The sequence below is a fragment of the Pelecanus crispus genome, chromosome 4, assembly GCF_030463565.1.
Source record: "Pelecanus crispus isolate bPelCri1 chromosome 4, bPelCri1.pri, whole genome shotgun sequence".
NCBI classification, from domain to species: domain Eukaryota; kingdom Metazoa; phylum Chordata; class Aves; order Pelecaniformes; family Pelecanidae; genus Pelecanus; species Pelecanus crispus.
Window position 1 is genome coordinate 72991276 of NC_134646.1, and position 22048 is coordinate 73013323.

Genomic DNA, 22048 nt, shown 5'->3' on the forward strand with positions numbered 1-22048 from the left:
CTCTGGGAGGAGGGAAAGCGCAGGGAGGATCCGCGAGGATCCAGGTAGATCCAGCTTTTACCGCTTACCAGAAGCCACCAGCAGCAGGACCTCCGCCTCCTCCCTCCGTCCCTCCCTCCCTCCCCCCCCTCCCCCTCCCCTAACTCCCTCCCTCCCCTGCCCCTCCGCGATGAGAGACGGGCCAAGTCGGTGCGCGCCAGCCAGCAGCGGGCTCTGCCGGGGGCAGGCGGATCGCTTTCATGTCGCAGGGTGACCGCTAGCCCTGCCGAGGCTCCCCGGGCCGGGCCGGGCCGGGGCTGGGGCTGGGGCTGGGCAGGCGGCGGCGGGCGGGCAGCTGCCCCGGCGCCGGGGTGCCCGCCGGCGCGCCCCGCGGGATGCTGGCGGCGGGGGATGCGGAGCCGGCCGCGGACTAAGATGGGGGGCAGCCACTCCCACAGGGCGCCCGTCTTCGACGAGAACGAGGACGGTGAGTGCGGAGCTGTCCACGGTACCGCGCCCGCGCCGCCCGCCCGCCGCCGCCGTGCCGCACCTGGGGGCCCGGGCAGGTGTCTGCCTCGCCCCGCGCCCCCGGGAGCCCCGGGGGACGCATCCCCCAGCGGGCTGCCTGCTGTGCGGTGAGCTGCCCGGGGAAGCGGGAGGGAAAGCCCACCTTTCTTTAGCCCTTTGCGCCGATCGCCTGGGTACGTGCTTCTAGCCGAGCTCACCCGGAGCCTAGCACGCCGTCGCTTGGGGTGTAGGCACATGGCGGGTGACTTCGTCCGTGCGTTTGCCAACGGGCACCGCTTTGGAGACGGATGCCCACTTTTTTGTCTTCATTTACAGTTGACTCGTTGCCCACCTGCCCGTTTTAAATGGTGAATTCTCTCTCAGTCAGTATACTTCTTCCATCACGTTTACTTTCTGAAACTTTTTTTTAGCCTGTTCTGTTACTCTGAGATTTTTCTCCCTGCCTAGATAATATGTCATAAGAAAGTGTATCTTGTAAAGTTTTTGGAAGGCAATGGAAAAATTTGCATAAAATATGCTGTTTCTTCACTATTTATGCATTTCCATGTCATTTTCATATGTAGACCACATTTAGCTGGAATTACCTGACTGCGTTTCCATTACAAGCATTTTGGCTTTTGAAACAAAGAGAACGCTGTGCTCTTAGGAAGCAGATATTTGTATGCTATCACTAGAAGTGTTTTTAATGTTATTTATGGGATAGATGTTGTTGCCTATCTGGACGATTGATGCTTAATTTTTAGTATATTCCTTTCCCAGTAGTTCCCATGTATTTTATTAGGAGCTGATTGTGTCTCAATAAACTATCACATTGTTTTGGCTTTCTGAGGTTCATAAAAAGTCAAAGACATGTATGCTCTTCCCTATATGGAGATACTTGTATTGTTTTGGTAATAGGGAGGAAATACATTAAATGTATGTAAAGTGCTTGAAAGGGTGAAGACACATTTACTTGCATTTAAGACACAATTATCATTCCCTATTCCTTGACAAAGCTTGAAGAGCTATTTGATGAGGTTTGTTTTACAAGACCCCGTTGTTTGTGTGGAGAATGGGACAGATTATTTACTATTTGTGTATTGTGGTGCAATAGCTGTGATTTTCTTGTATTGATATAAAATTTCAGTCCTTTATCATACATAGGTCATGCTATGTAAACAAGTGAGAGAGAAACCCCACCACCACCACCACCTCCCCCCCCAGGTAAAATCTTGATCATGTGTAATGAGTCTTGTAAACCTTGGGGTAACTCACCAAGAAATATCCAAGAGTGAAAGCATGGTGTTAATCTTGTCTGTACACCCTAAGGTAAAAAAATAGCCATGCCTTTGCCTTTGTAAGGCTTGTGATTGGACTCTCGAGTTAGCAGTTTCCATGAATTATTACCACTGGGGTTTTTTGTTGTTTTTGGTTTTTTTTTTCTTTTTTCCATGAGACAAGGCTGTGGTCAGGTTTTGAACAAAAAGAACAAAGTTCAATAGTAAATTATGGCAGAGAAGACTTCATTCCACTTGGTTCTTATTCTCTCAGGAAAGCATTTCTGTAATGCAGCTATTATTAATACCTAATAAAAAGCCACATAAAGTATTTATGGTCTTCTATTAGGTCATTATTTATTCTTTGCCTGCTTTTGTTTTGTTTTGTTCTGTTTTTTGCCATTATGAATGTTCCTAACATCATCTCTTTTTTTTCCTCCTAAGATACTATGCTTAGCACAACCATCTAGTTCAAAAGAGTCCACTGCTTTTGAAATAATAGCCTATTTCCTATACTACCTACAAATTATTATTCAGGATGGAGTTTTCCCAAGTACCTAAATAATATAGGAAAATATCTCCTCTTTGAAAATGTATCTTACAAGGTTTAAACCAAAATCAAGCTGTATTTCATATTCCCAGTAGTAGCTACAAGAGTCACTGTTTTCCACAATATTGGACTCAGTATGAAATTAAAAAAAAAAAAAAGGCAAAAGAGAAAGTACAGCAAGAGGAAGTAGATTTGTTTCTTGAGATGGTGTAATTTTGCTCAAGAATGACAATGCTTATCAATTCAAAGAGAACTGGAATAAATGAGTTGTGTATGAATATGTAGGCATAGTAGAAACTAAGCTATTTAGTGTATTGTGTGTAATGTCACAGCTGCCTCTTAAAATGAGAAAAATGAGCAGAAAAAAGAATTGTCATTTTATGTTTGTATGTGTTAATGATGGATGTAGAATAAAACATGAATTTTGGAAGAAGAGATTTCATAGAATCATAGAATCATAGAATCATAGAATCATAGAATCATAGAATGCTTTGTGTTGGAAGGCACCTTTAGAGGTCATCCAGCCCAACCCCCTGCAGTGAGCAGGGACAGCTTTAACCAGATCAGGTTGCTCAGAGCCCCATCCAACCTGGCCTTGAATGTTGCCAGGGATGGGGCCCTCCACTACCTCTCTGGGTAACCTGTTCCAGTGTTTCACCACCCTCATTGTAAAAAATTTCTTCCTTGTAGCCAGTCTAAATCTATCTTACTTTAGTTTAAAACCATTACTCCTTGTCCTGTCACAACAGGCCTTGCTAAAAAGATTCTCTCCATCTTTCCTGTAGGCCCCCTTTAAGTATTGGAAGGCCGCAATAAGGTCTCCTCGCAGCCTTCTCTTCTCCAGGCAGAACAACCCCAACTCCCTCAGCCTGGCCTCATAGGAGAGGTGCTCCAGCCCTTGGATGATTTTTGTGGCCCTCCTCTGGACCCGCTCCAACAGGTCCATGTCCTTCTTGTGCTGAGGGCTCCAGAGCCGGACGCAGCAGTGCAGGTGGGGTCTCACCAGAGCAGAGCAGAGGGGCAGAATCCCCTCCCTCGACCTGCTGGCCACGCTGCTTTTGATGCAGCCCAGGATACGGTTGGCTTTCTGGGCTGCAGGCGCACATTGCCGGCTCATGCCCAGCTTTTCATCCACCAGTACCCCCAAGTCCTTCTCTGCAGGGCTGCTCTCAATCCCTTCATCCCCCAGCCTGTATTGATATTGGGCGTTGCCGCATCCCAGGTGCAGGACCTGCACTTGGCCTTGTTGAACCTCATGAGGTTTATGCGGGCCCACCTCTCCAGCTTGGCCAGGTCCCTTTGGATGACATCTCGTCCTTCCGGCATGTCAACCACACCACTCAGCTTGGTGTTGTCTGCATACTTGCTGAGGGTGCACTCAATCCGACGGTCTATGTCATTGATGAAGATATTGAACAGCACTGGTCCCAGTACGGACCCCTGAGGGACTCCACTTGTCACTGGTCTCCATTGGACATCAAGCTGTTGGCCATGACCCTCTGGGTGCAACCATCCAGCCAATTCCTTATCCACCGACCAGTCCACCCATCAAACCCATATCTCTCCAATTTAGAGAGAAGGATGTTGTGGAGGGATTGTGTGGAAGGCTTTACAGAAGTCCATACAGATGACATCCATTGCTTTTCCCTTGTCCACTGATGCAGTCACTCCTTCATAGAAAGCCACTAGGTTGGTCAGGCAGGACTTGCCCTTGGTGAAGCCGTGCTGGCTGTCTCGAATCACCTCCCTGTCCTCCACATGCTTGGGCATAGCTTCTAGGAGGATCTGCTCCATGATCTTCCCAGGCACAGAGGTGAGGCTGACAGGTCGATAGTTCCCAGGGTCCTCCTTTCTTCCCTTTTTAAAAATGGGCACAACATTCCCCTTTTTTCTAGTCAGCAGGGACTTCACCTGACTGCCATGACTTTCCAAATATCATGGAGAGTGGCTTGGCAACTCCATCAGCCAATTCCCTCAGGACCTCAGGATTTAAACCATTTATTGTCACTTTGTAAATCATAGAAAAAGTTACTTATGTGGTGTACCGCTTAACAAAGAAATATATGGAAATAATGCATGAAGAGTACCCAAGTACTGCCTGGCAAGCCTATAGTGTACTCACTCTAGAGTTACAACTCATGCTTTCTGTCTAATGAGAATAGGTGTTGATCCATTGAATAGGTCTAAAAACTGTAAGTTGTATGTAGACTCCCTGCCATGCTTAGGATAATAAAAAAGGATCCAGCCAGAAGGCTGGACTACATATTGTAAGTCCACAGTTATCACAGACAGCATAACACATCGTTATCATACACTGATCTTTTTAAAGGACATAATACATACCATTTTTAAACTAGCTATATTTGTTCTCTGTGTGCTATTTTTGTTACAAGGATCTTCCAGAACTTCACTCTTTAAATGGTTAGAAGCATCTGTTTTCCTGATTAAATGATTCTTAACCTATTTATAAGATTTATGTTTAAGTCAACTTTTTTGTTAGCTTAAACAGCTCTTCACCCTCTATAATTACTCCAGTACACTGATAGACAGCAAAAAAGCCCACTCTCACTCTTTGATTTGAAGAAAACCTCTTTTAGTTTTCTCTTATTTCTACTGCTTTTCATTCCCTGTGCCCCTCATCTGCATGCATTTGAAGCTGTCTTGGTTGCACACAGATAACCCAAATTATACACAGAATTGCAGGTGAGTTTTCACCAGGACCTTGTGCTGGAAAAAATACTTCCTGATCTCCACTGGAAATTACTTTCCTGGTACAGCCTATAACTATATATGTCCTTTTCATGGACATACCATGTGGATAGTTCAGACACCCAGTGATCAGTTAGTCCACCAGTGCCCTGTTCAGTAATTTCCACTGATGAGCTCCAATCTATAGCAGAATTTTTTGGTGTTCCTGTGTACCTGAACTTGCATTTTGCATGACTGAATTTCAGTCCATTTCTGTTATTCATATTCTCAAAGATGATTGCCCACTTCTTCCCTTGTGTTGCTCTGATTCTCCATTGCTTTACCAATGTTTTGTATCGTCACCACTCTCATCAGCTTCATGCCAGTTATCAAGTCCACTGAATATTTTTTGTAAATATTTAGCTGGATCATTTCCAGACTTCATCTCCTTTGCTGTTAACCCCCATCAGTCTCATAAGTCCCATTTCAAAAATAACATTTTTTGCTGTGTTACCCACCATTCATTTTGCCAGTTAATCCTCACCTTGTTCATCTTTGCTTATACTTTCTTATATATCACTTTACTGAAATTGAGAAAAATTAAATCTAAGCTAACTGTACCATCTACAACTCTGCCTTCTCATCAAGGAAAAGTATCTGGTTACTCTTGCACAAAAAACTTCTGATAAACCCATGCTGTATTTACCTAATTTTTTCCTCTTAACCTAGGTTAAAGCACGACAACAGCTAGGAAAATCCAGCAAACAGAATCCTTTGTTTGCCTGGAGCTCATACTCTGGATAAAGAAGCTCAATGGAAAAATATCTTTCATTTCTTGATTTTTATTGCTGTATAAGTTGGATAGACAACTGGGTCTAGTGTAGCAGCATCACTACTTCTAATCAAAGCTAGATACTTTAATGGAGTGTAACTATAGCGTGTTTTCAGACATTTAGAAAGTGTTTTCAAGCTAGGTACTACACTAATCATGTACTCAATTCAGCTCTCGAGTAAAAGGAAAACAGTTTCATTTTGGTTAATCCTGCTAAAGAAAAGGAATGTTGACTCTCTTTATCTCAAATATTTCCTATTCTCATAACAATTGTCCTCTCCTGAATATGTGTATCCAGTACTAATATCAGGAGAGCAATGGAGTACCTTTCCTCATGTTCAGCTCTTCAGAAACAGCAATAAGTTCACAAGAATGACAATAGAAGGGTGAGGGGAATATTCACCATGGGTAAATGTTATTTTTCAAATTCTCAGTAAATATCATATGTAACAAAGAGCCTTTCACTGAGCATCCTGAAACCATAGAGCTTGAACACTCCTTTGCGGAGGTCAGTATGACATGCTGTGCCTCAGTACTGTAGTCTTGTATGAGGGAAATGAGGCATAGCAACATGCCTTGGATTACTTCTACATGGTCAGTCCCTGATTCACTGTACTGCTTATGTACCTGCTTAATTTCATGGAAGTGCTGAAGTCCCACTGCTTGGCCTGAGTCATAAGGCTTCATTCTGCTGTAGTGTCATAACTACAGAGCTCAATGGAAATCTTATCTACTAGAGAATACAGCATCCATCCTCTGGAGTTAAACTTTAAATTCTAAGTTGTAATTTAAAATTGATTTCTACCTCTCCTCTTAAGAAAAGCCTTCAGCTTAAATGAAGTTGTTGGTGAGTAGCAGAAAAAGTCATTATTAAATGACCAGCTGCTGAAAAGACCATCTTGTACTAAAAGCATAAAAAATAGTTACAGATCCTAACAAAATGGCCTGCAGTTAATATGGTTCAGCTAGCTAAATTCAGCTAAATGGCTGAATTTATACAAAGTGCAGTGGAAGCTGAAGATCTATGAAAGTGACATAGGGAAAAATGACACACAAGGGTTTCACTTGGAACCAGCTGAAAGCAATGGTTAAATGTCAAAATGAGTCAGATTCAAAATAGAGTATGCAGTGTCCAGTTATTGTCAGTGATATGATAGTGCTCATCAGCCTGCCACCAGAAAGCTGTAATGGATAATGTCTGAGGCAGTCATATAACAACTGCAAAGAGCTCAAATCACAAGGCTAATAATGTACTCTTTTCGAACTAATTGTTTCATAAAATATAGCCCTACAGAACAGTTGAATAAAGGGTTTGGAGTCTAAATACCTTTTGTTAGTGAAGGTAACAAATATAGGGTGAAGTTAATATTTCTGCTGGATTTTTGGTTTGTTCATGCAATTTCTATGGTAGGTTATGTAGCATTTTACTTTTTCCTTTGCAAAGAAGAATATTCCAATTCCCTTTTAGAACTGGATTAGGTAGGTATACCACATTGCGACTTAAAAATGCTCTAAGGCAGTTCTGTGTCAAAAAATGGATAAAACACAGCTGTTGAAGACATTATTTTATGCTGGATATCAAGGTTTTTGATAAATAAGATCCAGACCATTGGATTTTTATTTTTTTGTTTTATGACTATATTGAATTATATACAATTTTATTTTCCATTTATTGAACTTTAGACATGAAGTCATCATTATATGTAGTACAATACATTTCAGAAACCCTAATGCTAGTGTCTATACACACATGGAACAAAATAGCGATCAGTGTTGAGCTTGCAGTTACAGCATTCTATGAGACAGTAGAAGAATATAGACAGAAAGGAGAGCACAGAAGAACAATAGGATAATTCCAGGCAGTCACAGAGGTACCAGCTGCCAAACTGTTGTCAAGAGTTTTCATGGTCTGTGCCAGAAGAGGTTCAGAAGGAATATCACGGCAGTGCAACCACCATCAGGCATTATCTCCCTGAGTCAGTCTTCTTAAAGCTTTCGTACAACGTACACAAATAATGTGGACCTCTTCAGACACTAAGTGGTAATAATAGGTGAAGTTTAATACTAGATCACAGGTTTCCCTTTTCTACAGGGAACTCTAAAGAAAAACAGCATGGATCTGGCATTTCCTTCTTAGCTTCTTGCTCCCTCAAATGACCTGCATCTCCGTTCCCCCATTTGACTGTCCTAAAAATGTTGTGCAATATCTGATTTACCTTGCACTGTCAGGATTAGAACCAAGACTCCTTCAAGGGACACCTAAAGTACTTACCAATTTTATTTTACTTTACCATCACCCAGATTCAACAAAATCTCTGCCAGCAATGGCTTAGAGATGGACTAGATGACTTTTCAAGATCCTTCCTAAACATATTTTCTACAACTCCAAGATTTAATTTTCAGCTTTTGTGGAAACATACTTGTCAGCACCTTTGTCTTAAACAAAGGCATCATGTAAGTCTTTGCTGCTGCTTTTGCAGCCTTCCAGAATTTGCACAAGTGGTTGGCATGACACCTACCTCTAAGAGTGTTAAGAAATTTCTTGGTGGCTTGTTATCTAGGAAGTGTAAGTGCTCAGGAGAGGTAACATTTTACCCATGTTGATATGTGTGTTATGTAGTGTGCCTGGATGTCAAGATAGGCTTTTTGGGTAACTAAGTATAAATAATTCAAAGCTAACTAAACATCAAGCAAGATAAGCTTAAAGACTCCTATCCAAGATCAGGGAAAACTCTGAATGTGAAATAAACTATGAGAAAACAAGATTATTGTGTAAATCTCAACACCATTGTTTTTGCAATCACTCCTTTACAAATTCATAAATTGTCTCCCATCCCTGCCCACAGATATTCCTTGTAGTGAAAAGGTAAGGCTCTGCTCCCTCAGATGTGTCGCTATGTGGTTTTGTGTGCCAAAAGAGTAGGCTTTCAGAGAGCTGGGTTCTGCAGGACTGGAGAAGCTGAATAGCAGAAGCAGCAGCACACTGAAAATTACGTTTGGTTTTCCCATGGACAAATGGTGTTCAAATGTACAGAGATATTAAACTGACTTGACTCCTCAATATTGGCTTCACTTCCAGTAGAGTTCAAAAGATCAGTCTTTCACTTCTGCCAGGGAGATCATGAGGTTGGTAGCACTCACTCCCCTTTGACACCTTCCCATAGAACAAGGGGGAACAGGTCTATCTCCTTCCATTGGGCTCCAGTGTGACATCCACTGGGTCATTGATAGCATCTGGCATGAAACTGAAAGAATTTGTTGATGTGGATTTGGGTTACAAAGCTAGCAGTAACGTGGGAATGCAATTTTTTGTGAGCCTTGAGTAACATGTTGTCCAGTGAATGGAGGAAGTTCAGCCCGGAATCAAATGTTGTACCTGACTGAATTAGAAAGTTATTGAGAAAACCTTTTGAAGAAAAAATAGTAAGGAATTATGATCTTGCTCACAGGTACTCAAAGAAAGTTGGTCCTGTCCTACCAGGACTGTCTTTGTACAGTCTCTTCTGAATGTGGGCATAAGAATAAAGAAGGCAGGGGTTTTGTTGGCCAAGAATAAGACTTTTACTTTTTTCTAGCTTCCTCATTAAATAGTAAGGCTGGGAAAGCAGAAGCAGAAGCCTTCCTGATGCAAAACCTAGTGGGCAGTGATGCCTGGGACCAAGCACTGAAGGGCAGAAAAGAGGAAAAGATTGTCAAATTCATTTTGGAGATTTCACAGTACTTTGACTTAGCTAGAGTGAGCTAATGCTGAGATGGTGGGAAAGGTGTGGAAGAGAAAAGGTTGCTACTGAGATCAATCAACACAAAGCAAAAATTTCTGAGAGGATACTCAAAGGAAAAGCACAACTTCAAGTTCAGCCTGGTAGTGGAGCTCCACAGTATCCTAATCATGGTAAAACATGTGAGGGGAATAGACAAAAATTAGGGCACTTAGCCATCAAACTTTGCAGGAGAGGCATGGGCTTTCTGGAGGGGGAAGAGCAGAAGTAGTAAGCAGTGTGTACATCAGGGGACCTGATCTCTCTTGAGCACAGTTCCGCTTAATTTCATGAACTAGTTAAATCAATTACCTTAAACTACATTCCTTACAGCCTAATGTAAGCCTATGTTGAGCTGTTGCTGAATTTGCTGTTGTACTTGTGAATGCAGTACAAACGTGTATATGTAAGCTTCCCTGCACCAGGAAAAAGTAAAAGATTATTATTCTGCAAAGATCAAAAACTTGTGCTAGCAATTTCTTAACTAAATCATATTTTGAGTTTCCTTGGACTCAATCACAATTTGGCATGAGTAACAAATACAGGGTGTTTGCAGAAACAGAACAGGCAAATGTCTTGATTTTTTTCTCCTTTGGTTAAAGGAGAACAAAGCTTGTTTACTCTCTGGGGTTCAGTCTCTAATACATTAACTATTTTTAATAACAACACTGGCTTTTATTTGTCTACATTTGATCCCAGGAATCAGCTTCCTTTATCAGAAATGCCTGTTCATATCATACAGTATCTGCAGATGAGCACTGCTGGGGCCTAAGATGCCTACACCTTCTCAGTACAAGAGGAGGGTAATACATTTATCAGGACCTAGAACTGATTCTCTTAATACAGTATTTCATGGAACTTCCTTTGACTTAGTTTTAAACTCTTAGAAATGAACATTATACTGTATAAATGATACATCATGTGCATAAGGTACAACATTAATACTGTACACTTCAAATTCTTACTCTGTCTAATGTAGTAAATGGGCTTTTATTGTACTTCCTTTATGCAAAGGGGTTTTTTTGATAGACACAAGTACTGTACATTTACAAAACACAAATTTCTGGAGAAAAGAGGAAATAACGAAGGCATCTGTTGCTTCACTGGTGAGTACTACCAGGCTTTCCCTTTCAGATTCTCACTTACCAGAATCTAACAAATATAATGCAAGTGCAGCACGTGACCTGTTTTCAGGTCGTTCTCAGGAAAATCTTAGTGTTATATATTGACCTATTCCCTTAGGCAGTCAGCATTCACCTGAAGTGTCCAGCAACAAGGGACTCTAAGAGTAGGGGTGTACTTTTGTATTGCAGAAACGAGGACTTTCTTCCTTTTGTTCCCAAATAAGTTATTTTCCACCCCAATAACCAGAAGACTTGTTTACACTGTAATCGTCTCTCACCTGATCAGTTTGTCCTTATCTTTAGCTTCCTTAATTTCCACATTGACTCTTATCAACTTGTGTATTTTCCTAAGTAAATGAAACAGTCTGAATGGACAGGCTAGGATTTGTGAGACCATTGGACAGTTTTGTTTTTAAGCATGGGAAATTTGAACTCCATAAAAAATGTTTGTAAAAATCTGATGTCTCTTCTTAAATCACTGCCTCAGTTCTAGAAGCTGGCAACTTTCTGTATTTTCGAATCTGGCGTTCTTTGTCTGTCAGGAAACCTAGCAGTATGCAACCAAGGAAAGCTTACTGGAGATTTGGCCCTTAGGGGCATGGTTTAGTGGTGAACTTGGCAGTGTTAGGTTTATGGTTGGACTCGATGATCTTAAAGGTCTTTTCCAACCTAAATGATTCTACAGTTCTATGATTTCAGTTTATTTCACTTGTATTCAGTCCCTCAGGGTTCTTTTTTCAGTTTTGCATATGATTAGTTTCTTCCATTACTAATAGAAGATTCTATCTATAATCAGTTTTTCTCCTACACCCCTTTTCTATGATCTCTGTCACAGGTCTTGCCACAAGACCATCAAATTCTATTACACTTTTATTCTTAGAAATGTTGTACCCTATTTTCTGACATGGGTGTTAAGTGCCATATAGACACATAAGTTACTTTCATTCATTCCATAATTAAGGCAAAGGCATTTTCCTTTTAAATTGAAGGAACCCTTCTTAGAAAGCATTACTAGAATTGGTGGCAGCCTATTATGGAGGTTTTTAAGACCTTAATGATAACTAAACACAGTTGATGAATCTGAAATTTATTTCCCAAATTTTATATCCCCATAAATATTTTCCTCATAATATCATATCATAATATAAAAGTGTGTATTTTATATTTCATTAATTCTTTCCTACCTTTTTCCATTTTGAAAATGTTTGTTTTGGATCTATTCATCAAATCAACCCTACAGATTGTTTATCTGACTCAAATTGAAATACAAATGAAGTCAGTGCTTTTTAGCTTCCTACTTCTATCTGGCAATATTTTATTGCTTTTGAGATTATTTTCACTTTCTGTCTTATTTTCTCTCTTTCTTTCTTTCTTTTTTTTTTTTTTTTAAATTATTTTAATTTCAGTTCTCTGAAGTTTGGAAACTTTTAGATAAGTTCTACAGCTGATGTACTTTTCTGCCCTGTCATTTTTAGCTTGGTTTGATAGTGAATGAAATAGAGCACTGGCTTTGTCATTGTATTGCTAACACTGTTCTGTGTAAGAAAGATTCTCGTATTGGGTAAGATAAATATACTACGAGGCAGTACACCACAATGGACAAAAAATATTTTCCTTCTTTTTCCTACTTTTGCAGTGATAAGGGAACTACTGTTCCTTATTTAAGACCTAAAAATGCAAACTGAGTTAATCCTTCCAGAAATTATTATTTCCTCTTGATACTGTTCTGCCTCCTTTGCTGAGCAATGAAAACTGTTCTTAGCCACCCTGTTAAAACAGAGATGCAATATAATCGCAAAATCACCATTAACCTCCTTAGTTTCCTTCACACCTTTCTGAAACTATCCCCCACTTCCCCCAGGATTGTTTTCATGTCATGTTAGGAAGATTGGTTTTATGCCTTTTGGGGTTAGGTTTAGATAAATCTTTGTCCAAGCTGTAAAGCCTGCCAATTTTTGGGGGGCAATAGCACATCTTAGGCACTGTGATCTTCTACACAGATCTTGAAGTCAAAGAACAAAAGCTAATCAAAAGATCCTTTCTGAGAAGCAGAAAAAAAATATTATTTTAAGTCCAGCTTCATGTTTGGCTGTTTTAGCCTATGAAAACCACAGAGAGCGCTACACACTCTGAAGTGCAGGGCATTGCTATAAAACAAAGTTAGCCTTTACTGAGATTGGTTTGGATATAATGCGAGGAACAGACTAGCCCAGAAGTCTTTTACAGCTTCATGAGATTCTCCTCTGCCTAGCCTTGACCTGTAATTTCTCAGCAACAGTATGCCAATTATGCCGTTATTTCCAACTCTTTTCCAGCCCAGTGACATGTCTTTGAGGTCTTTTGCTTAAGTTTTTAAACTAAACTATTTAACTAGATTGTTTTATGGTGCAAATAAAAATAGCAGATAAAAATATATTAGAAAGAGAAATACATTTTTAGTGTGAAATTCTCTGCAAAAATCTCAGTGTTGAAAGACTTTCTTGCAGGATCTATTGATCTTCTGTTAAACAAAAATGTCACCACTAAATGCTGTGAGATTTTGCTGGAAAAGAGTGATAGGGTATGGAACTTTTCCCAGTGATCCAAACTTTCAGCAGGGCAATCCTTGTTCTTTTGGAGTTAGGGAGCTCTCTGCTGATGAACGGGAGAAGAGAGCAACTAGAGAATAGCTGCCTGGGCAGTTGTAAACATTGGCTGTGGGAGGCGGGATGTGCAAGTGAAGCTTCTTTGGTGGCTAGGCAAATTCTAGCTGTTGCTAGGATAGCGTCTTCTCTCTGAATGGCTTTTCACAAGGCTTTTTTCTGAGAGTGAGGAGAGGTTATGTCTGCTGTTTAGAAAAGATTAAGTAATATGTGGCAGTGAAGAAATGCCATGTTTTCAGTGCTTTCAAGTACCTATGCTGAGTGCTGCCCTGACTTCAGACCTTTGGTTCTCCTAAGCCAGGAGCCATCAGTCTATCTCACAGGTGTCAGAGGGAGCACAGGCACGGTTTTTAAATGCATTAACAGAAAGCGACCCTTTCAGTGTAGTTGCTGTACCTTACAGAGAGAAGATCCTGCTTGTGGCATTCAGTTTTCTCATTGTTTCTAGTGAGATGCAGAGAATTTTGAACACTTCCCTGGCCATACAAATGCTAATGAGTGACTACAGGATCAGCTCTCAGCCTTCTAACCTTCCTCTGCTAGGTAGTTCATATACATCTTTTGATCTACAGACATATATGGATCAATGATGTCCTGATGTTTCAAGTGATGGGGTGACCTGGATGCTGCAAAGAACCTCCTGCAGTGCTATATTCTAATTTGGAAAAGAAAAATACAGCCCAGCAGACCACCCGGGAAAGACTGCTGACTACTGTCATATGCAATATATTTCTTCTAGTCTTTAGTGATATTAAGCTGATTTCCAGTCCTTTTTCCACCTGTATTTTTGACTAACATAATAATAATAACAATAACAATAACAATAACAATAACAACAACAACAACAACAACAACAACAACAACAATAATAATAATAATAATAATAATAATAATAATAATAATAATAATAATAATAAAGATAGACCTGGTGGGGGCAAATAAACTTTTTTTTTTTGCTATTTTGAAGGTTTTCCATTCTGTACTGTGAAGAAACCAAGGCTGTTTAATATTCTTTTCATAAACAGCCCAAGGAAGCTCTGACCTACTGATGTACCATTTTATCCTAGTTAAGAAAATACAATACAGATACACATATATTTTTAGAGGATACTTCTCTCTCTCTTTCTCTATCTATATACATAGATATTTTTATATGTACTTTACTCTCGTCAAAACAAACCCAGTGAATGTGGTAGGGAATTCTAGAACTGAGTCACCAACATTCATTGTTTTCATCTAACATCTATAATTAAACTTATTTGAGATTCTATTTCTGTGATTATACAGAATTGGTATAAGCACATTTAATACCACAGAATGTTTCAGGCATTAAGACTAACAAACCTTCTGCTACATTGAGCAATTTTATCCTCTACAGTCCACTATTTGTGCTTTGCTACTAACAACTTCTGTTGTTAAAATCAGATGTTCTTTCCATTAGTACGTCAGCTACACACCCTCTACATCGAATGAATCTTTTTATTTATTCCTGATGTGTGGTGATATAAGGTAAATCTTTATAAGTTAAGTTGTGGCTTAAAGAGTCTACTGACCTGCTGTTAATGCCCACCCCCAGCCATAATCTGGGAACCGCAGCTGGTCTGAAGTCCTCCTCCTCCCCTCAGTCACCTCTGCGCCAGCTGACATGAAAACCTTGGAATGGAGAAGAGGTGGATTTGGCTTGTTTTGTGAGTGTACCTATGTTTGCTTTGCTTTAAATCTTTCATGTTTCACTCCTAATCTTAGCAGTGGATAGATAAGTCAAAGGCCCTGATTTCCTTATTCATGTTTACCGTTTTCAGCAATGCATGGTTCTGTCAGCTTTGGTGTAATTGCTTGTGTTGTGTGAATAAGCATACTTTTATCAGGCTGAAACTGTCTTTACTTCATCACTGGAAGGATTTGCCAGTGGCAAGTAGCGCAATTATCAGAGAGTAAGTCAGCAGCTCCAAGTAAAAAAGCTTCTGCAGTTAGGTGGCCAATGTATGTACAGCAGTCAATCCATCTTTTTCAGTCTCAGTACAAAAACTACCAATTCCATCATTAAATATCTGTCTGTAAACCTTGAGATGAAGAAATTTGAGTTGCACTGAAATTCCAAAAGTTCTTTATGAATTAAATATAGCTGTTACTATCAGGTCTTTTTTCTACCCTTTCTACACACCCTGAAGGAAAACAGTCACAAAAAGTGAAGTATCAAAATAGAAAGGTGTTTTAATGTTAACTAATAACTCAGGCTATTGCTTCAACTGAAGTTGAGAAAAATTGATTATGTCGGGTCAACAAAAAGTTTGGTCTTGAACATGTAGGTAAGAAACCTTTGTGAGACCTGCTTTTACTCCAAAATGGAAGACAAAACAAAGTGATTCTTATGAAATTAAATGAGTGACACAGTGAAATAGTAAGAATCCTAGCCACAATCAAAAAGTAACCCCTTTTTCGCTCCAGAAAACTCAGATAAATAGAACTGTAAAGCTAGATTCAGGTCAGTCCCTGTGGAACTTCAGAGGTTTGGATTTGAGGTTCCATCCCTAGAATGGATTTTATTTTTTTAGAAGTATAGCTTAGTTTTAAAAATTTACAAGACCTATGAATAAGATGCAACCTGAGTGCTGAAGTACATAGTGAATGTCATTTAATTGAGGAAGATGGATAAATATGGGTGGGCTAAAGGATAGGGTTAATCGAGAAGTCCAGCACTCTTAAAAGTAATTTTTTTCCTTTATTTAAAAAGTCCATGGAAATCTGGCTAGTATAAGAGGCATCTAGATTCTGCTGGAGTTTGAGGTGCTTCTTTGTGGCCAGACCGTAATGGAATACTTGCAATTTTCTTTAACTCTTCTGTACTGGAGTGCTGGCACTTAAATGTACTCAATACGTGTGCTGCTAATTTAATTAAGCACTGCCTTTTTCCATAGTGAGAGGCAGCTTTTCCTGTTCTCAGTCCCCATATTACCCTTGGCTACAGCTGTGCAACCTTACAGCTGGATCCCACTGCTCTAAAACCATGGCCCAGCACGTAGCGCTGGAAATGCCAGTGTGCAGCAGAAGTGGGCACAGTGCAAGTGCCCTGTCCCCAAACCAGGCAAGGAAAGCAGGTCAGTGACAGCACGTGGGGTCAGCCAAGATCCAGAGGGTAGTTGAGGTGCATGGCCAGGCACAGATATACCTGCAACCTAGCTTGGGTGAGGACTGAGCTGAAGTGCAGCTCAGCAAAGCCATGGCAGGTCCCAGCCGGGTTCCTCGTGGCTCTTTCTCACACAGCTCGTTTCACAGCAGCCTGGGGTTCCTGAGACCATGGGCAGTGTGGTGGTGGTGGAGCAGGGGATGCTGGTCATGGTCAGCAAGGCCAGTTAGTGCCCTCAGAGCCCTGAGAGATACAGGTTGTTTTTCAAGTTGATGTTTGTGACTTTTTTGATGAGGAAGAGCCACAAGACATAAATACCTGGACATCTTCAGAAATTACCCTTAAATATTCTTGAAATACTTGCAATTTTGATACTATTTTCAAATCCCAAAAGATAAACCAGACCTGGACAGGCACATTTATAACATGCAGGTTTGCCTGCTTCTTTTGAAAGGTTTTTCCTGCGGGAACATCACTGCTATCAAACTGATAAGCTTTAATCTTACAATGACAAATGAAAAACCAGTCTACCACCCTGCACTTTTGGCACACTTCTGCTGCAAGTTAGAACTGGCATCATTCATTCTAAGCCCATGGGGTTGGTTAGGTTTAAAAACACTAAATAGGAGGCAATCCCAATAAAAATGTGAATCTTTCTGACCCTTTAGTGTCCTTATTTGCCCCCAGTGTTTCATTTGTAGTTGTGGTTAAAAATAAAAGAGATAATTCTTCCAGTTCCAATTTTGGAGGCAGACTCCTCATCTGTTGGGATCTGAATTTAGAAGAAAAAAGGGAGAACAACTCATACTTTGTCTAGGTGTTTGGGTAAAATCCTATTCACATGGCTTCCTAACCTGCCATTAACATAGAACTGAGACTCATTTTCTGAAGTCCTACTCCGTAAGAACAGTGGTCTCGGAGCCACCCCCCAAAGAAGCCTAAAGCAAAGAGGCTTCTTAGCTTCCCCCTGGCATGTTTGGCATTACAGAGGCCTCCACGTGGATAAGATTGACGGATGTCTCACTGAGGATTTTGTTGGTAACTTCATTTAAAGAATTTTCCTTCACCTGAGGATCACTCTGGTAAATTTTATTGTAGGAGAAAAAGCTTTGGTCCACTGAAATTTGACATTTTATTCCCACAGCAACTTCCCTCAGAGAGCCTTCCAGTTCAGTTATTAATGAGGTTATTCTCATAGTAACTCTGAAGAATGTGAACATTCCCACTTTCTAGAAAAACATGCTTCATAGTATATTATGTGTTTCCTGATCTCACAGGGAAGTCTATTACAGTTAAAGTGGAATTTAGACTTTCTGTATTTTAGCAACACATTTTCTCAAGTATATTTTCTGTTCGACATACCTGTCAACCTGTTTCTCCTTGCAGTAGATTTCAGAGATTCTTTTTGTCAGCTCATTCATAAGAAAACAACATCGTCAATCAGAAACCCTCTTTTCTCAATAAGAGGCCGTTATGTTTTATCACTTGCAAAAGGTTTTCAAGACACTTTACATTTGAGGAGGTCCTGAAACTTTTCTCCTTATTTTCAATGTCAAGTTTGCCCTTTGAAAGAGCTATGAACAACATGGAGACTCACAAAGGCTTCCCTGCTATTCACTGGCTGTGATGAGGTCTAGTACATCAATTCAATTGTTAGTTGACAACTTTTGATGTTTCCAGTGTTGCCACTAGGTTAATAGCTTTTCTGAACCAAATCTTTGTCCTGACACAAAACAAAACTGTTTTCATAGCAACAAAAGGGATTTTTAATTAAAACTTTCACTGATCTTAAAAAAATGAAATTCGCTGACTTGTGAGTTTATAATAGTAAAATTTTATACATTACTGCTTTATAATAAGATACATGGATGAGTGATTAGGATGATATCAGAAGTTCCAATTACTTTCCACTAAAACAAGTTAGTCTATGCAAAGTAAATCTTTCTACTAAAAAATATGTTACCTGAATGCTATATGCTAACGGAATGTAGATGCAGCTAAATCAGTTGCAAAGACCTTCTGTTATGGTAAACTGACCTGAAGATTTGACACTGCCTAACTAAATCCTAATGATTTTGATGTGACAATGAGGGCAGGGTTATGGGCTTAAGTCAGTTCCACTTTTATCCAATGCACCAAACCTAATAATAACCTAATAATTTCAGTTCTTTGTGTCACGTAGCTTCATCACCAGCCTAACTGGAGAATCATGTGCTTTCATGTGGCCAGTCACAATGAATCCTGTGCAGAAGTGAACATCTCTTAACGCTAATGTGCAACTGTTTCCAACTACGACCAATTTTCTGGCCTTTAGGCTTGTGTTGTTACCCAGGCTCTGGCCATTGACAGACACCAATGATGGCTATGTAGCAAAGGTGAGAATTTTTACAACATTTCAGTCCATCCTGAGGAACATCTGACTTCTGATTATATTTTTCATAGCACTGAGTTATACACCAATATGTAAAATCCCTGATCAGTCCTTACAGGCTTTTCACAATAATCTGTAGCTATTTGCTGCTTGTTGAAAAACAGTAGCAGATTTAGCAGTGCAAATTCCTTTCACTTTTCTGTTAAACCTAGAAGTGAAAGCCTCCGTATTTGAAGCCAACTGTCTTTTTAGCTTAATGTATGGGTGATTAACCAGCCATAATAACAGAAGACCAATGAGACATTGAGAAGGCTGCTTTAAAATAATGCTGCTGAAGGATTACACTAAACTGACCCACACAAATCAAGACCATCCAGGCTGATGCTCCATCATCAGCACTCGAGTTCTTGCTCTCAGTCTATGGTACCACATTACATTTTTCAGATTGATCAGATCAGTGCCACTCCACTTCTGTGGGCATGGAAGTATCATTAGAAGAATATCTTGTCTGTGGTTCCCCTGCAAGGGGTCAGCTCTGCACAGTTCTCTCTTCTTAGTCACAATCTGAGTCTCTTCCTCACTTCAAGTCTGCACTATGTTGTCCTGGTTTAGGCTGGGATAGAGTTAATTTTCTTCCTAGTAGCTGGCATAGTGCTGTATTTTGGATTTAGGATGAGAAGAATGTTGATAACACACTGATGTTTTAGATGTTGCTAAGTAGTACTGACACTAGTCAAGGATTTTTTCAGCTTCCCATGCTCTGCCAAGTGAACAAGAATCTGGGAGGGGGCACAGCCAGGACAGCTGACCCAAAGTGACCAAAGGGCTATTCCATACCATATGATGTCATGCTCAGTATATAAACTAGGGGGAGCTGGCCAGGGGGCAGCGATTGCTGTTCAGGGGCTGGCTGGGTATCGGTCAGCGGGTGGTGAGCAACTGCATTGTTCATCACTTGCTTCGTATATTCTTTTATCGTTATTATTATAATTATTCCCTTCTCTTCCTCTGCTGTCCTATTAAACTGCCTTTATCTCAACCTATGGGTTTTACTATTTTTTTCCAATTCTCTCCCCCATCCCACCAGGGGACGGGGAGGGTGAGCAAGTGGCTGCATGGTGCTTAGTTGCCGACTGGTGTTGAACCACAACAGCTGTAGTTCTACTCCTTTCTGAATTTGTTGATGCCTTTTGGTTTAGATGATATCTTGGGGCAGGAATTATTTGAAATTGAATTGCCTTTTTGCAGTATTAGCCTCCATTCGTGCTTGCCACTCTTGTATTTTGTCTCTTTTTCCTTTTAAGCTGTCTCAGCTGCTGCTATTTTAAATCTTAGGTACCTGTCAAGGAAGCTTCACCTTGGTTATTGCCTGTACTATTAGTCATCGTTGGGATTTCTGAAGACCTTGCATTATTCTGAAAAAAGACAAGTAAAACATATCATCCTCTGTGCTAATTTTTGCAGCTCACATCATCAACGGTGATGCTAAACAGATAGTCATTCTTTCCTGTTTTATGCTGCACTGCCCACAAGGACATGCTATCAACTTGGGCTAAAAATCTTGGGGTATTTGATCCCTACTAGATTGTGCAGTTGAGTTTTTGCAATGACAAAACACATTTCATGTTTCTTGTATTTTCTGCCTAGCTCTGCCAGCTCTAGGTAACCTTTTTTGTTTGTTTGTTTATTAACAAGAAACAATTTAAAATTCTTTAGTTTAAATTAGTAATTTTGTCTTCAAATAATAGCAGTTGTACTTTAGATTGTATTAGCTTAAATATTTATGGCACAGGATGTTTATTATTATTCCTACTTATTTTCAGAAGACTACTTCATTGCCTTCCTGGCATTGCCATCTAAGTCAAAAGACCTGCTTAGCAGATAATTTTAAATTTGTCTTTACCTTTATCGCCTGTGCTCACTTATGCATGAGGAGAAAATGCAAGTGTTAGAGTCAGTATATTTTAATGGGACAGGGATCAGAGTTTGATCTCTACTTTGATATAAAGCAATTTCTGTAAAAGTAAAATACATACACTCTGTACTAAAAAGTACTGTAACTCCCCAATGAAGGTGACTATCTCATTTTACTGCCCTTGAAAGTAGAATTCTAACAAAACTAGACTCGTAGGTTATCATAAGGTGTCATGATTAGCTTAATCCAATCTAAATATCCACACTGTTACCAAAAGGGGTGCTCCTGCTCTCCTCCCTGTTCCTGCTGTCTGCAATGTGCCAGAGATGGTGTCCATGTGATTGCCTCAATTTCTTGTCAGGTTTTCAAAGAGCAAGTCTTTTACCTGGATGATCGTGTGCTCTTGTGTTGTGGTTTAGCCCCAGCCAGCAACTAAGCACCACACAGCCACTCGCCCACTCCCCCTACCCCAGCGGGATGGGGGAGAGAATCGGAGGAGTGAGAGTGAGAAACACTACCGGGTTGAGATAAGAACAGTTTAATAATTAAAATAAAGTAAAATAGAAATGGTAATAGTAACAATATAATAATAATAATAATAATAATAATAATAATAATAATAATAGTAGTAGTAGTAGTAGTAGTAGTAGTAGTAGTAGTAGTAGTAGTAGTAGTAATAATAATATGCGAAGCAAGTGATGCACAATGCAATTGCTCACCACCCGATGACCGATACCCAGACAGTTCCCGAGCAGCGATCGCTGCTCCCCAGCCAACCCCCCCCAGTTTATACACTGAGCATGACGTCATATGGTATGGAATAGCCCTCTGGTCAGTTTGGATCAACTATTCTGGCTGTGCCCCCTCCCAGTTTCCTGTGCACCTGGCAGAGCATGGGACGCTGAAAAGTCCTTGACTAGCATGAGCAGTACTTAGCAACAACTAAAACATCAGTGTGTTATCAGCATTATTCTCATACTAAATCCAAAACAGAGCACTATGCCTGCTGCTAGGAAGAAAATTAACTCTATCCCAGCTGAAACCAGGACATCTTGTCATTGCATCACATGACAAGGATCATGAAGAAGGGCTAAAACACAGTGTTGGTGAGGTGGTCTTAGAGATAAGTTTGTTGTGTGTGTAAGCTCTAAAGCATATAAGTTAAGCTCCTGAAGTTGGGAAATATAAGTATTTTCTACTTTCTGTCATTATTAGGCTGTCTGAAAATAGAAATCTTTCCTGTGATAAGCTAAAAGCAAAATAAAAAGTAATATTTCT

General features: G+C 40.2%; 1 protein-coding gene across 1 annotated transcript in view; it reads left to right on the forward strand.

Annotated features, from left to right (window-relative positions):
- Positions 1 to 390: 390 nt before the first annotated feature.
- Positions 391 to 22048, forward strand: part of STK32B (serine/threonine kinase 32B) — a 185811-nt gene continuing 164153 nt past the window's right edge. The window contains exon 1 of the mRNA XM_075709204.1: positions 391 to 466. Within this exon, the coding sequence (XP_075565319.1) occupies positions 391 to 466 (76 nt within the window). The remainder of the gene's footprint in view (positions 467 to 22048) is intronic.